We start from the raw sequence: 15,580 nt of genomic DNA, 5'->3' as shown, positions 1-15,580 counted from the left end.
TGGCCGAGCTGATGAAATTCACTAGCACGCGCTCATTATGAAAGCTGATGCTAACTGTAAATCTCCTTTTACAAGTTTCCGCTGCAGTGTTAAAAGTCCCTTCAAGTGACGGCGACGCCACCTTTAACTCCTGTTCACAGTACAAAACATGACGCCGAGTGATACAGGAAGAGCTGCCGGAAGATTGATGTTTGTTGCAGCCAATGGAAAAGCAAGATTCTCACGCTAATATCGCCTTTTTGGAAAATTGGCCAATCGTCGCCCAGGACGGGAACTTCCGCCAAAGAGACAGAGCATGTCCATTGTACGAGGTGTTCTGAAAGAGTGCCGCGATTGTTGAGCTGCAGGCTGTTAAATACGTGATTCCGTCAAAGTTGTGTCATTTGTTGTGGTCGGTTGTCGCCTTTTAGCTCAGAATCGTACGGATTTGTTGTCATACGTGAATCTCGGCGAAACGTAGCGGCTTGTTACGGGGCAAACGGTGGCGGTCTCACCATAGGAATTTGTTCGTTAGCGGCAGCTCAGCCACCCTGCGGTCCTGCTCGAACTGCAGCTAGCTAACGTTAGCAGCACCTGTTTTGTGGTGTGAATCTACCGGAGAGCTGTCGGAATATGTCTTTAACAAAAGGCGTTTCGAAATAAGTCGCCGGGATCGGGATAGAACAGCTCGCCAACTAGCCGCTTAGCCAAGCTATCAAGCTAACGCTACCGGATTGTCTGACAAAAGGGAAACGCGTGAACAAGAGACTTGGTAGCTAACCCAACGCTGGCTCCTTGTTGATTATTTCATTGTTTGGGCCATCGCACAAAGAGCATTAGAGTCGTACAGAATGAATGGGTTCAGCACAGAGGAGGACAGCCACGATGGACCGCCCGCTCCGCCGTTTTACGGGCAGAGCTGCTGTCTGATCGAGGACGGAGAGCGCTGCGGCCGGTCAGCTGGAAACGCCTCCTTCAGCAAGAGGATCCAGAAAAGCATATCGCAGAAGAAACTCAAACTGGACATCGACAAGAGTGTAAGTGAACTTGAAACACAACGTGATTCTGTTTTGACTCCCGAATCACTGTAAGTGTGAGGTGATATCTGAAAGTGAGCTCTCGGGGAAACTTCAGCTGGTAGCTAATGCAAGTTAGCCGCTCTGCGTCAGTTCACGTGAATAAACAAAAGGCCATATTCAAACGTTCCCCTTCTGTTAGTGTCACCGTAGCTGCGGTTGTCGTCGCTGTTTGCAGCTAAATCTGCTCTCAGCTGGGCTAAATATCAAGCTAACGTTAGCCGTGCTAGCTACCTGGACAACAGTCCTGCCCACATCAACTTCAAGCTTTCCGTCGTTGCAACAGTTTCCTGCAACACGCCTCCGCAGCTCTTCAGAAAATGGCTGTTGCCAGGGAAGCTAGCCGGGCTGCTTCACCCCAGATCGGCAAACTGCTTCACTTCGAAGTGGCTTAAACAACCCGCAGAGTCGTACCATGAAATGCACACACGTCAGCTCTAGATTACACTGGAAGTGCATCAGTCCTGGCGGTTTAGCGTCATTTTGTCCTTTACATGCAGTGTTTTTAAACGTCAGACGCGCAAATCGACGATGAAATGGATTATTTTCATCGTCGATTTGTTTTTTTGGTGTATAAAAATGTCAGAAAATGGTGGAAAATGTCCATTAGTGTTTCCCAAACGTCCTCAAATGTCTAGTTTTGTCCACAACCCACATATGTTCATTTTTTGTCACAGAGGAGTAAAAAAAAAAAAAGTAAATATTCACATTTAAGAGGCTGGAATCAGAGTTTGGGCTTTTTTAATTATCCAAACTGATTAATCGATTATCAGAATAGTTGGCGATTCATTTAATAGTCGACATCTGATTGATTAATCGTTGCAGCTGTAAGCGTGTTTAGGTTGGACAGGCCTGCGTTCAGTGCCAGCGGTGACAAATATGCTGTTTGTCAGATCATGTTGAGGGAAACTGGTTGAGCGAGACAATTGGCACAGACATATAAAACCAAGTCTAGTAGTAGAAGTACAATATATTGTTGCTGCTGCCAATGATTAATCTGCAGATTATTGTCATCATTAAGCATTTTGTCTGTTAGACGTCAGAAAGATTTCCAGTGTCACCTCCAACTGTCTTATTTCCCCAACGGTCCAAAACCCACACAGATCGATTTCCAGTCGGATAACTCAGCGAAACACAGCAAATCATCACACCGAAGAAGCCGGATCCAGAACAAAGGATTTATCGATTATCAGGGCTGTTGATTGATCTTCTGTCTGTCAACTGCGTTAAAATTTTTCGGTGGATCTCATGTTTATTTGATCTAGCTCAAGCTTGTCTGCAGTGCCTGTCGTCGATGGGACACACATTGAAAACCGTGCAAAACTCAAGCAAATGCAATAAAAATGACTGAGTTTGAGGCTCTGTGACAAAGTCTAGCTTTGCTGTCTGTGCTCACGTTTCATCCTCTTTAGTAAATGTCTTTAATGAACTCACCACACAGACAAAGCAAACCCGGGGGAGGGTCATTTTCCTGCCATGTGTAATATGCTGCGTGCCCTCTACCTGCTGAGCGCTAAAGGCAACAGGATGCATGCACAATGCACAAAGAGCCGGAGGAACCGGGGGGTCCGCCGGGGCTTTCAGCCCAACCCTGGCCCCAAGCACACGGCATTGTCTCTGAACGTGTCGCTGTCCAGGTTTATCTGCTCCTCGAAAGCGTTGTGTGTTTCTCAAGGCATGCTGGGACTCATGTGACAAGTCACATGTCCTGAGCGAGTGAATGCACGAGTTCACGGGACACAATTAATGTAAATGATTGACGTTACAGACAGTCTGTAGACATGTCTCCTTATGACATGTCAGACAGCTTCTCTGTCTGCGTGTGACACGATAAAAACAGCCTGATCAAACATCCCATTTTCCTCCTGTTATTTCCTGTTATTCACTTAAATTCCTGTTAATTCCCATCAAATGTTTCCACCTTGAATATTCCACAAATTGACTCAATGCTTCTTGTTTTATTTCTTGCTGTTTGTGTTTGATCTGAGGCGAAGGTTTCGTACACGGTAGACGACTCCTTTAACACTCATCGATGTCTTTGTAGGTGCGACACCTCTACATCTGCGACTTCCACAAGAACTTCATCCAGAGTGTCCGCAACAAGAGGAAGAGGAAGACCAGTGACGATGGAGGAGAGTCCCCGGATCATGACGTGGAGGTGCCTGAGGTAACCTGAGCCAAAATGTTAGTTACAGCGTTCAGCCGACATCAGAGTTGAAGCACCACAGAGCAAGAGGAGCTTCCAGTCACGCAGAGGAACAAAAGTAAATGCGTTGACGCAGGAAGCCCTAAAAACTTGTGGTGGAATTGTTGTAAAAACATGCCTCCATAACCACCAGAACGCTGCTGCGTAAATAAAGTTTCTAATCATTATTGTTGCTCCTTTTGGAGGTTTAGATTTGACCTTGTGAGCTTTTTAGTGTTCATTGCTGCAGTGACCCAGTTTCTCTGTGAGACCATTAAAGTTTGTCTCTGAACGCAGAGAACGAGGCAGAGTCCTCTGAGAGTCTCATCGAAATGCGTCCAAGATGGACGAGGGCTCTCACACTTCACTGACCGGCCGCATCCCTGTCTCTGTCGTGCTTTCAGGTCGACCTTTTCCAGCTGCAGGTGAACACGTTGAGGCGCTACAAGCGACACTACAAGCTGCAGACCAGACCCGGACTCAACAAGGCCCAGCTGGCAGAGGTAAAGCTGAATGTCTGCACTGTGAATGACAAACATTGACCATGAAGCCAGGTGAATATGCAGGATGTTAGCCCATTTCAGCCACTCAGGAACTTTACCTCGTGTCTGTTTTGGTCTCTCCGGCACAGTTTCTGGTCCTGGGACAGTCCCTGCTCTGAGGGTAGTGCTCTGTAAAGGCCCGGGAACAATCAGGGCTGAGTTTGCTGAACGTCACATGCAAACTTCAGGTCCTGTAACTCGTGTACAGCTGCATTCGGCCATATTTACTGATGTTAAAGATGTGAGCAGCCAAGAGAATGAGACGGCGACAGAGAGCCAAGCAAAGCAGACGAAGACAGAGACAAAACTTTATTTGTATTTGGTGTTGAAACAAAATGTTTCTTTGTCATTTATCAGGCAAAACGTCCAAAACGGCGTTGAAAGGTGTTGCTGCACATGTTTTCTCACCTTTAGGCTCACAGAAACTTCCTTTTCTTTGATTCCTCTCTTGAAAGATTTCTGTGGTAGTTCACATTGTGTGACGCTGAAGGCCGCTGGGCCGCCCTCATTAGGTGTTCCCGGCGTCTTTCTTCTCAACCCTCGGCTCCATATTGCTCATTTGCCGTGATATACGTAGTGTCGCAGGTCCTATTCCACAGTAATTGGTCATGGAGAGATTGTTAGGCTAATTTGCCAAATCGACAGGTGGACTTCATGCAGCTGGCTCAGCCCTCATCCTGACAAATACCTCCTCTGTGGCGGGCTGGGGGGGGTGGCGGCGGCGTCGGATGTGAATGAAACCGGGCTGCAAGTTGAATGTTTCCCCAGGCTGCCAGTCAGGTTCAGGCCCTCCTATTAATGAGCCTCCCACATCATTAATAAAGCACCAGTCAACAGCCCACAACCAGTTACAGCTGGCCCCCGCGTTCAGGAGGACCAGTGGCCGCAGAGCCAAGTGGCGAGGCGCTGCTCGCAGGATGTGTGTTTTCTCCTCTTTGGCCTTATAAACCCAAACAGCCGTTAGGTGGGCTTCAGTTCAGTCTTGATTGGACAATATTCAGCTGTTGCTGTTGGAGTTAAAGCCATAAAACATCTGGATCAGGCCCATTAAGCCGGCGTATCACATGATATCTTCCTTTGGTCGTATGAATGATAAAATGATATGAGATTGTGGATGTTTGAACTTTAACCTCCTCTCTTCCTCCTCCGCTGCAGACGGTGAGTCGTCACTTCAGGAATATTCCCGTGAACGAGAAGGAGACGCTGACCTACTTTATTTACATGGTGAAGAGCAGCAAGAGCCGCCTGGACCAGAAAGGCGACGGCGGCAAACCGCTGGACTAAACTTCCCGACAGCGAGCAGAGCAGCAGCAGCAGCTCCGTCAGTACTCGACGCCCGCAGTGACAAACAGCAAACGGCGGCTATTCTCCAAACCTGGACGCCACTCACCGCAACAACAGCCAAAACCAGCTCCTCCTGCAACCCTGTCACCGTCCCAGTCCTCCGTGAGACCAGAACACAAACTCCTGCTGTCCCTCGAGGACATTTCACCGAAACGGAGGAGAACTCAGGGTGGGATGAGTTCGCCTTTGCTCGTTTTGTCCTCCTCACACAAAAACAGCCTCCGCGCACGCCGTCACGCGGCGGCCGGTCCTCCTCCAGCGCATTCGCTCCTCCTCTCCTCCGCAAAAGCCGGGTCCCTAAAGACTGTGGAGGACCAGGACCCGCTCCGCAGGGTTTTACGTCGTCATGCTGTAACGTAACTTATCAGTATATACAAAAGAAGAGCGTCCGATCCTCAGTCACCTGCTCGAATGCAATGTACAAAATCGCTGCCTTAAGAGTAAAAAAGGAAACACGTTTCGGTAATTTGGGGTGTCTTTTCTTTGCCGATTTGACTGTTAACATGTTGACTGTGAGGAGTGCTTGTGCCAAACAGGAAAGCGCGCTGGAACTGAGTGATGTTTTTTTTTAAATTGAGAATGAATGAACCATCAGAAAAGGGCGCCGCCTTTACGCTGCAGTCACGCCAAACGTCGGCAGAGAATTCGTGTCCAAACCATCCTTCTCGATAATGTCTGAAACAAATTAAAACAAGCTGATCTCAGTCCAGATCCTTCATCTCTTAGTCGCCCTTTTCCAGCTGGAGGTGATGCGTTTACGGACAGGTGGTGGTGAATGATGTAGCATTTGGCCGTGGCCCGTTCCTCTCCGTCATGCTAGCTGTCTGATATGCGTGTGGACTCACGTTTATTCATTTTTTTTCTTAGTAACCCAGTTTTCTCTCTTTAGTTCAGCCTTCAGTCTGTCTGCGTGTGTGATTTTGTTTTCGCCATCTTGTGTGTGTGTGTGTGTGTGTGTGTGTGTGTGTGTGTGTGTGTGTGTGTGTGATAGGGGTGTAAGAGTAATTACTAGCATCATTTTAATATTTAAGAGCAGTGTTTAGAGTGGACAACATCTCAACTCTTGATCTGATTCTGAACGGATTTCAAGAAGACGACTAAAGCAGAAAAAGGTCTTTTCTCTCCTTTTGAACAGTAAATCAAACTAAAGCACGCCCTCCCTCCACGTCGGCCGGCACAAAGCAGGTTTAGCGGACGCTGGTTGATGAGGTCTTAAAAGGTTTTTTACATTTTTAGTCCTAATTGAAATATTCCTGTTGACTCACAGTGTGAACATTGAGTTGACAACGCAAACATTGAAGAAAAACTTGCCAATTTTCTTAATATTTAATCTGACAGATGTTCAAGTAATTGATGAATTGTGTAGAAAGAGCCTTATTTGTTGGATTGGGTCTGTGTTTCAATAATAAGAAGCCCTGATGGGACGTCACCAGTAGCCACCAGTGACCCCAGTTCATAAGAAACATTTAGTGTGAAGAATCCATCACTGCTGAAAACCTACAGGCTGATTTTAAATTCACGCGCTGCTCAAACCTCCAGGTTCTGGACAACTTTCACTCTTTCATCTTCTCAAAACTCTCTGTTGGTTTTTTTACGTAGGTTTCACACAGTTTGGAGTTTCTGTCGGGATTCTTCCAAAAATCCTCCGTCACACATTGTATTTATGTTTGTCCGCCACACTGAGTTCATCTACTTTTGACAGGGTTATTATTATTATTATTGTTATTATTTTAAGTGTCTGTTCTATTTTCTGTTTTGCTTGTAGGTTTGTTAGTGTCATGTAGATAACACCCACCTTTATTAACACATAGGCCAGGCCACAGTAACCTAATTGTTGTATTAGAAAAAAAAAAAAAGATATTTAAATATGGCTGCTTATTGCTCCTAGTGATGATAATAATAATAAATGTATTGTACAGGCAGAAGCAACACTCTCGTCTCTATTCATTCACAACACGTTAATACACCATATGTATGAACACGTGAAAATAAAAATGAATTGTTTCTTATGGATGTTTTTGTTTCTTCATGTTGTTGTTTCACTAACCGCCATTGGCCACTAGGTGTCACTGCAGACCCTCCTTTTAGTTTTAAAACGAGGACAGAATTAAATGAAAATAGCAGCAGTGAAACTTGTTGAGTTGATGTTACTTTTATACGCGGAGGAAAATTTTATTTAAAAGCCAAACTTCTTCTCTTTTCCCCCAATAAATAAACTGGAGTTTTATAATTAGAGTCAACAGTTCCTATAAAAATGTTCCATGTATGACTAATTGGCACAGGATTATAAACAGAAGGTTTATATGAATGATAGAAACTGTGTGCAGTTACATGATTTCTGACCTCTGAACCAGGTTTGGATTCTCTGAAGATAACAGCCCCGACACCGACCTGAAATTAAAATTCAATAATTACATTTGTTATTAGTAAGTTTGTGAATAAAGTCAGAAATCCAAACGTGTAAACTCCGAATTCTAGAAATATAAAACGAGGTGAAATAAAAATTTCCAAAACAAGAAACAATGAATTTAGAATTAACTCTAAATTATTACAAAATTTGGTGATATTTATTAGATTTATTAGATAGATTTTTTTTTTCTTTTTGTCGGGAGACTGATCCGTCTCCTTTGAGTATAATTTGGCCACCCAAAAAGAAAGAAAAACAGGTAAAAGAGAAAATAAAAATGCAGACATTCCCTGCTGGAGAAAATAACCGTTGAATAAGAAAAAGGAAAAAAAAAATACACCTTCACGGCAGCTGGAGTGTCATAAAATAATTCATTTATTTACGGAACTATATATAACTTCACATCCAATGTACATTTCCATCCACATTTCGCACAGTAATAAACTTTTATCCCTTTTAGTTTTAGTGTTTTACATGTCGGAGTGAAAGCTGTGCGTCCTCTCAACATTCAGTCTCGTGTTCTCGTGTCTTCTCCGAGCGGACAGTGACATTAATTTTGAGGTAGATTCAGTAAATTCAATCATTTTCGACAAGAAACGTCAACAACAGCCGGACTAAGTTTACAGTACAGTAACACTGGGATAAAAATGCGTTAATGCGCCGAATTCATCGGGATGAAAGAGGGACAGATCAAAGTCCGCCTTCAGAAATGTGTTTCCTCAAAAAGTATTTTTAATTTCATTTGAGTTTATTACGGTTATTTACATGACATCACAAAAGAAGCCTGTCAAATCCAAATCCAGCAATCAGGAAATACATTAATTTGCCTGTTTTTATATTTTTATTTTTTAGCTGCTTCGTTGGTTGATTCATAATGTTTTAAATTGAAATAGCACGTGGGTGTGATGTCTTGTAAATTTGCTATATAAAAACCTTCAGGCCGGAATATGTCACAATTTGTGCCTTGGTGATTTTTGAATTTCCCAGCGGCTTTGAAGTAAACTCAGCGCGCTGCCAACACACGCGAACAGTACAGAACTGTTTCTCCAAATTAGATTTAAAGTTAAGATAATTGATCTGCCCTCTGATTGGGCAAAAATCTACCAATCAACACCTTCCATAATTCCACCTGAAATCCATCACTTCATATTCTGTGCAGCTCGTGTGACTGTGATTTGCATAAATCCCCAAAATAATCCCAGTTATCTGAGCTAAAAAAAAAAAAAAAAAAAAAAATCGAAATATTTTTTCACCTTTTCAACAACATACTCCACCTATCATTTGTCTTAATTTATTTATTTTCTGCTCCAGCGCAGTCAGATGTGGAAAACACCAACTCCACGCCGGATAAAACACATTTGAGGGGGAGACAGATGTTTTTGGACACCGCGGCCACATCTGGTCTACAGTACTGGAGGGGCGGAAACATCAGAAAGCAGAAATACCACAAATATCAAACACCTACAGTCAGATTAGTGTGCAGAGTCAGAAACCACAGCAGAGAAAAGAGGAGCAGTCCGGGCCGTCGCGCGCGCTCTTTATCTCCGCATGTTGTCCTTTAATGCGCTCCTTTTTTGCGCATCATTGCACGTGCACAGCGGTGTGTTTAGGTTCAGCCAGTCAGTGGTTTTTTATCTGATTTGCATCCAGAGTCTCCGAGGAGGTTTTTTTTTTTTTTTCTTTTTTTCTTTCTTAGTGGGGGAGGAGGAGGGGGGTGGGAGGCTCACTGGTTGAGCTCCAGAGCCCAGACCTGCTGCGGCCACCCGGTCCGGCCCTTCACCTTCTTCTCGGCTCCTAAAGACTCCTGCAGGCCGTCAGTCTGTGACACCAAAAACACCAAAATATCATCAGCAGGGTAGGCTAAAACACAGCAAGCTCAACCTCAGCTCAGTGGACTGTCTGTGGACATGACAACATGTCCTGCAGTATGTCTCCACGACATGTAAACATCAGAACTTTAGCTCCTCTGAGGGTCTCACTACGCTGGAAAATGAGGTTCGTGCATTTTTGGGGGGGCCTCGGTGTCGCAATCAGGGCCATGACATCACAGGCTTTCATTAAGTGAAAGTCAGTGAAACCCTCATCAAACTTTGATTAAAGTCAACGAAAAAAACTGAAAATATATATCACACATTAGCCTGTTTGATATGTGAAATTAAATAATGATGTTTCTTGACTAAAAATGAATTTTAAGTGCTCAAGTAAATACGATACTATTTGCTATTTTAGATATAACATTAAAGGCAAATATTACGAGCTATAGGCTACAGCTACTATGTGAGGAAATATTATAATTGTGCATTTATGAATTTATGACTGATGTAAGCTGGATGTCATTATAAACAGCTGGATTTTACTTACAGTCATTTCAGTGTGTATGAAGATAAAAACTTCTAAATGTATCATCAGGGTCAGAACATGACCGTTTAACACTGTCTTTTTTCTATAAGGTGGAATGCTGTTGTTATTATTATTATTATTATTATTATTATTATTATTATTATTATTATTAGTATTATTATTATTATTACAGGATACTAAAGCTGTGACTTTCACAATGAATACTGCAGCCTTTATAGTGGATCATATCCCACAAAAACAAGAGTATGATTATAATTGGCTGCACTGTCCTATTTTGGATCTAATGGATAAAAATATAATTTGCTCGTGTTTTTCTTTGGGAACTGTAATCATAATTCAGATGGCAAAGACAGGTTTTACATTTAGGCTTTGTTTTTAAACTTCCGGGCTTCAGTCTGATGAATCAGTGCACATCATTAAATCCCACCTGAAACTGCTCTCTCCATTTTAACGCGTTCCTCAGGCCTCCAGCTAATTTTCACACTCAGAAGTTTGAGCTGCTGAGCTACTGAACTGTCTTCTGTTGGGATTGTTTTGAGCAACATCGAAGTTTGGGAGGCTTCTACTTACCTGCTCCCGTTTCCTTTTCAGATCCCGGTTTTCAAATTTCTTAATTTCGGCCTTAAAGCCCTCCGTCTCCCCAGTGTCTTTGGCCAAGACGTCCATCAGGTAGGCGATGTAACTGGTCGCCAGGCGTAAAGTTTTAATTTTAGATAGTTTTGTGTCCGCCGGGACGTTGGGGATACACTCCCTCAGCTCGGCAAAAGCTGTGTTGATGCTCTCCGTCCGCCGGCGCTCCTTCTTCGGCCCCGACGTCCTCCTCTTCCCCATCCCCGCTTGGAGCCCCTCCAACCGGGCGTCGTGCGTAGCTCCGGGCGCCCCGAGCTCCACGGCCGGGTAGGGCGCCTGGATCTGGAAGTCCGGGGGCACCTCGCCGTGATTCACCACCCAGCTCTGAAAGTACGGCGCGTCCTGGTGACACCGCTGGACGAACGGGAAGGGTTCGTGCATCAGGTGGTGGTGGTGATGCTGGTAGCCCCCGATGAGGTTCATGTTGAACGGGATAACAAATGTGGTCGTTGCCGTGTTTTCCCTGGCCCTCGGTCTCTCTCTGCTGCTGCTGCCCCAAAACGATGTCTGCTCGGGGATCCACAGCCAGCCGAACTCATTCAAGGCTTAAATATGTATTCCCCTGAACGCATTAACGAGTCAAGCCAAACGTAGCCACCAACTTTTACATGGTCGTCATTCTGAAAGCGACTTCAGCCGAGGTGAAACAGGCCGTAAAAGGTTTATAATTCCACAGAGCAAATCTCGGCGATGCGCTGGACTCCACTCGTGTCTCTTTCTTGCGATCGTTTCCCGAGGAGGCTGCTCTGATTTGACCAAGAAATTTGACCCCGATGAAGGTGTGAGGCCCCCAGGTTTATATGATTTGGATGTCAGCGTGGAAAGGAGGCAGCCAATAGAGGAAAGCGCCCAGGATGGGAGGAGTGTCTGGAGAGGTTTGCAATAACATGCGCCATAGTGCCATAATCTCACGGCACTACACATGGAGCAAATATCTGCTTGCTGGAGTTAGTGGCAACACAGGCGTGCACACATATGAAGGGAAAAGTGGTTGACCTGTCCCAAGTTTCCAAGTTTTGTAAAGTTTTTCCTTTTTTCCTTTCTTCTTTTGTTTTTTTGGCAAGTCCGACTGTCCTCTTTCTGTTGTGGAGAGGTTTTACGCACAGAATTTACGCGCCCTCTGCTTTGCTCAGACTGTTTATTAGGTGTGATTTTTGTAATTCATTGGTGAAAATAATTACTGATGCTATTTTATTTGTTAATTCGTCCCCTATCATGCAGGAAAACTGAAGTATAAGAAAGCTTCAGGCATTAAAATGAGGCACTTTGTTTGATTTTGAAGTTGCGCACATTTGAATTATAAGAGAAATAAAATCAGATTAAACTATCCTCTGCTTTATCTGACAACTCAAAGATATTTGAATCCACAGACATGGTATAAAGGCTCACATAGTGAGTTTTAGGACCTCTGCCTTTAGAACTGTAACTTCCCCATAGATTAATTGTTATATTTGTTTTAACACGAATTGATTTTCGGAGAATTAACAACCACTAGAAGGCAAAATGTATATTAAAATATGTCAGTTCATCTAATTAAATCTCCATCCGACTTAAATGTGTTGCTTCATGCCATAAAAATACTCTGGAAATATGAAATTATTTGTCTGCTTTTCTTTCCAGCTCTTTCAGCCTAATGCTTGTTTAAAGATTTTCTAGGATTTGTTCATATTTTCTTAAACGCGTAATGGACATTTTGCGCGCATATTATCAGAGTCTCTCCGTTTCCAGCAATAACATGAGGTATATGTCAGAGCGCTCTGGCAAGTGTAAATGAACAGTTTGATGAATTATTTGGTACTTTTGGGACAGACACGGTCCGCGGCCTGTTGTCATCATACCTCAGCGGTATAAGGAAAAGGCCCGTAGCGCCTTTATCTCCGCATTCATTCCCCCACAGCTCCTCACGCACTAAACACATCATCTTATCTCCATCGCCTAAAAACATTATCCCATTACATTACATGACCTTGACGCTATTTAGAAACCATTTACGGCCGCGTCTTATCTAAATACAGCCATAAATCAGGAGGTGTCACCCTGCAGCACGGCTACATGTATTCCATAAAAGCTCTCCTGGCCTGCTCTCTGTTTACAGCACGGCACTTTGCAGCATATTTCACCGTCCACCCGTGTTACAATAAATAATCATCAGTCACAACTTTATGTCCCTTATTTTACACGGACGGGCAGAGCTCTGCACGGAAATATTCCCATAATATTCCCAAAGACGCACATTGTGCTTTGGAGGTAAATTATAGAGCTTTGAGTTTTTGGTTATTCAATTATTTTTCACATAGGCTCAACATTATATCCGTATTGTTGCAGATAGTCTTAATCTGTTATTATTATTAATATTTTTTCAATATTCTCATAAATTTCAACCGATAAAATCTGTTGCAGCACTTTTTAATTAGATTTTTCATTCTCTTAAAAATGCAAAATACACACTTGTAAATTGCGCGTGTAGTTCTGAGACAATAGAACATGAGAATTTACGTTTTGTTCAACTTATTTTCTAGGAGTTATGAATTTCCTTTGCGGGTTCAGATTTATCAGTCAAAACTCATAAATTAGCCAAAGAGGTTCCACCAGCTGGAGCGGCAACAACACCGCAACGCTGCTTTCACTTTAATGCTTCATTAATTTCACACTCTGAAGGGAGCCATGCGCAAAACTCAGCACTTTTACTTTTGAAGTACACTGCATGACGTTTACTTCAGTAACAAAGCAGGACTGCAGTACTTTGCATTGATATTGTAGTATCCTTTAGTTATAGCCTTTAGCTTTTTGAAATTAAGTGCTTCACAGGAAAACACATGGCAACACCTACCAGAGATGATTACAAAAAAATGATCCTTAAATTCTTAACAATTAAAATCTGCATTAAGAAGAACAGAAGATCTGAAAACCACCATATTTCAATAATATCTATAAAAGGACTCGATGTCCCTGAGGTGCTTTAATACCTTTGGATTTGCTGAACGTATCAGACTTCATGTGTTTGTATCCAATATAATATGTAATATTCCTGTGATGCTACTTAATGATGTGATTTTTTTAGACCTGGTACCTAAAACCTCTGCACAGCTGAATTTCAATGCATTTTGGCATTTTTAATATGCAGATCTCAAATGTGCAAAATTCCAATACAAAAGCTTTTTGATTGCAGCTGTTTTGTTTTGTGAGGGAGGTTGTTCAATAGCTGCTTAAATATCAGAAAATGTTGCACAAACCTGAGCGAACGTCATTTGCATGTTTTGCACAGGCTGTTGCAATTCGAAGTGAGCACCAGGTTAATAATGAGACACACACACACAGTAATATAATCAGCACCGGTGCGCATGTTGAATTCATCACATAAGTGGCTGCATAAAGCAATAATATTAGCAATATTATTTTCATATTTGTGTGCAGGCTGGTGCCGCCTCTGAAGGCACATCCTCCCCTCTGTCCTGTTTGCCACTCACATGTTAGCTCCGCTGTCAGCCTGAAAAACACCATGCAGCCTCCAGAAAGAAAACCTGACACTGTTGATTAAGACGTCCACTACGCAGAGATGAAATACAATACTGGTCACATCCCCCTCTCCTCTCCCTGTGTCACTTTCTCCTCCACTTCTCTCTCCATTCTTTCTCTCAATGCATCACTTTGCACCAAACCTTTAACCAGAACCTTTCCTCTTTTTGATCTTCCTTTTCTCTGTACTTGCTATCGCCGGAGGTGCTGAAAGACCCGGGCAGCAGTAATAGTCTCTTCATATTTTGCTTTCAACCCCAATAGACTGGAGTCATCTCTCTCTCTCTCTCTCCCCTCATGCTGCTTTGCCAGGGGAAACATCCAAAATAGGTCATAGGGAGCCATCTTGGCCGTGTTATGAATTCTCCTCATAATTGTTTGTGTCATCATGTAGATTTTTCAATAGACACTGCTTCCCTCCTCTTCAGAGTGCTTACCCTCAACTCTACATTTCCAAACAAATATTCCCCCTGATTCAAAGCCGAGCACGCTCAGCACGGAAAAGGCTGCGCAGCACGCTCAGGCCCGAGTGTTTATCATACAGAGGCTCCTACAGTATATATATCCACCTCTGGCGTGCATGGACGCCGACACGCAAAGCTAATTAAACCCACTGAGTACAGTTAGACATGGCGGCTCCTCCTCATTCTGGGAAGTGTGGGCAAACTGGGTCATGCCAGTGGCGGTCCAGGACTCCCCCACAGGCCCAGTGTCCTCTGTGGGTCTGGCTAAAGTGGACTAAGAGGGTACACGAGATGCAAAAGTGACCTCTGCCATCTGATTTATACACATTCTGCTCCATTCTGTTTCTATTCAGCGCACACTGAGGCCAGAGCTCATCTCTGGGAGCTAACAGGACATGGTTTCAGAGAAAATCTAATCAAAAATTGGGGTAATAAGATCAATCTTTGGAAAAGCAAATACTGCTCTTTCTCATGCAATGCTCATTTCAACATGTTTCAAACGTCAGACCAGCAGCTTCGGTTTTGCTGGTTGTCAGATGCTGTGTGGTCAGAGCAGTCTTCTTCCAGACATTCAGAAGATTAAAGGCTCGGTTTGTGCCGATTAAAAAACACCCATCTACCTCCACTAGTGTCCTGCATGCAGTATTTCTTTTATGTTCCCAGCTTTGAGATAACTTTGGCAGATGTTTGCCTCCTCTCCGACACAGCTGAGGCGAATAGGATTTAATTTGAGGAGTTCACATTAAAAAATGACATTTAAAGAATTTAACTAAATTCTCACTTGAATTTACCTGAGATTTACAGCACATTGTTTCTGGAAAGAGATGTTTCTAAATGTACATTTTCAATGCTGTGAGCACTTACTAATATTTCAATACCTGGACAAAGACACCATGTGAAATAAGTGTGTTTTATGTGTACTTTGGGTGAACAGAGCCTTTAAGAATATCCTGTGGAAATCAGATTTTTCTCACTTTGAAAGTCACAAATAAAATAACCCTCAGAAAACTCTTTCCTCACCATTTATCAGCTGAATGTGATGGTTTTAATTCAGGTCTTTGTCATCTTTAACCATT

At 43.3% G+C, this 15,580-nt stretch overlaps 2 protein-coding genes across 2 annotated transcripts; one reads left to right on the top strand and one right to left on the bottom strand.

Annotated features, from left to right (window-relative positions):
• The first annotated feature begins 271 nt into the window (after window positions 1-271).
• Window positions 272-7,135, top strand: sap30l (sap30-like). Its single transcript, XM_070982238.1, has 4 exons — window positions 272-1,016; window positions 3,100-3,222; window positions 3,645-3,743; window positions 4,938-7,135. Exons 1-4 carry the CDS (start codon window positions 831-833, stop codon window positions 5,064-5,066), a joined length of 537 nt encoding a protein of 178 aa, XP_070838339.1. The 5' UTR covers window positions 272-830; the 3' UTR covers window positions 5,067-7,135.
• Window positions 7,136-9,256: 2,121 nt separating this feature from the next.
• Window positions 9,257-10,947, bottom strand: LOC139344938 (heart- and neural crest derivatives-expressed protein 1-like). Its single transcript, XM_070983382.1, has 2 exons — window positions 10,465-10,947; window positions 9,257-9,352 (listed from the first exon to the last, which is right to left on the bottom strand). Exons 1-2 carry the CDS (start codon window positions 10,945-10,947, stop codon window positions 9,257-9,259), a joined length of 579 nt encoding a protein of 192 aa, XP_070839483.1.
• Window positions 10,948-15,580: the final 4,633 nt, after the last annotated feature.

This window comes from Chaetodon trifascialis, chromosome 16 (genome assembly GCF_039877785.1).
Source record: "Chaetodon trifascialis isolate fChaTrf1 chromosome 16, fChaTrf1.hap1, whole genome shotgun sequence".
Classification (NCBI taxonomy): Eukaryota; Metazoa; Chordata; class Actinopteri; order Chaetodontiformes; family Chaetodontidae; genus Chaetodon; species Chaetodon trifascialis.
This window is presented reverse-complemented; position numbering and strand designations above follow the sequence as displayed.

Bases quoted from the DNA above. Each gene is read 5' to 3' on its own strand.
- sap30l (XM_070982238.1), top strand. From the start codon at position 831: ATGAATGGGTTCAGCACAGAGGAGGACAGCCACGATGGACCGCCCGCT. The intron at 1,017-3,099 runs GTAAGTGAACTT...ATGTCTTTGTAG, and splicing joins AACTGGACATCGACAAGAGT to GTGCGACACCTCTACATCTG. The intron at 3,744-4,937 runs GTAAAGCTGAAT...CCTCCGCTGCAG, and splicing joins ACAAGGCCCAGCTGGCAGAG to ACGGTGAGTCGTCACTTCAG.
- LOC139344938 (XM_070983382.1), bottom strand. From the start codon at position 10,947: ATGAACCTCATCGGGGGCTACCAGCATCACCACCACCACCTGATGCAC. The intron at 9,353-10,464 runs GTAAGTAGAAGC...TTGGTGTCACAG, and splicing joins TGAAAAGGAAACGGGAGCAG to ACTGACGGCCTGCAGGAGTC.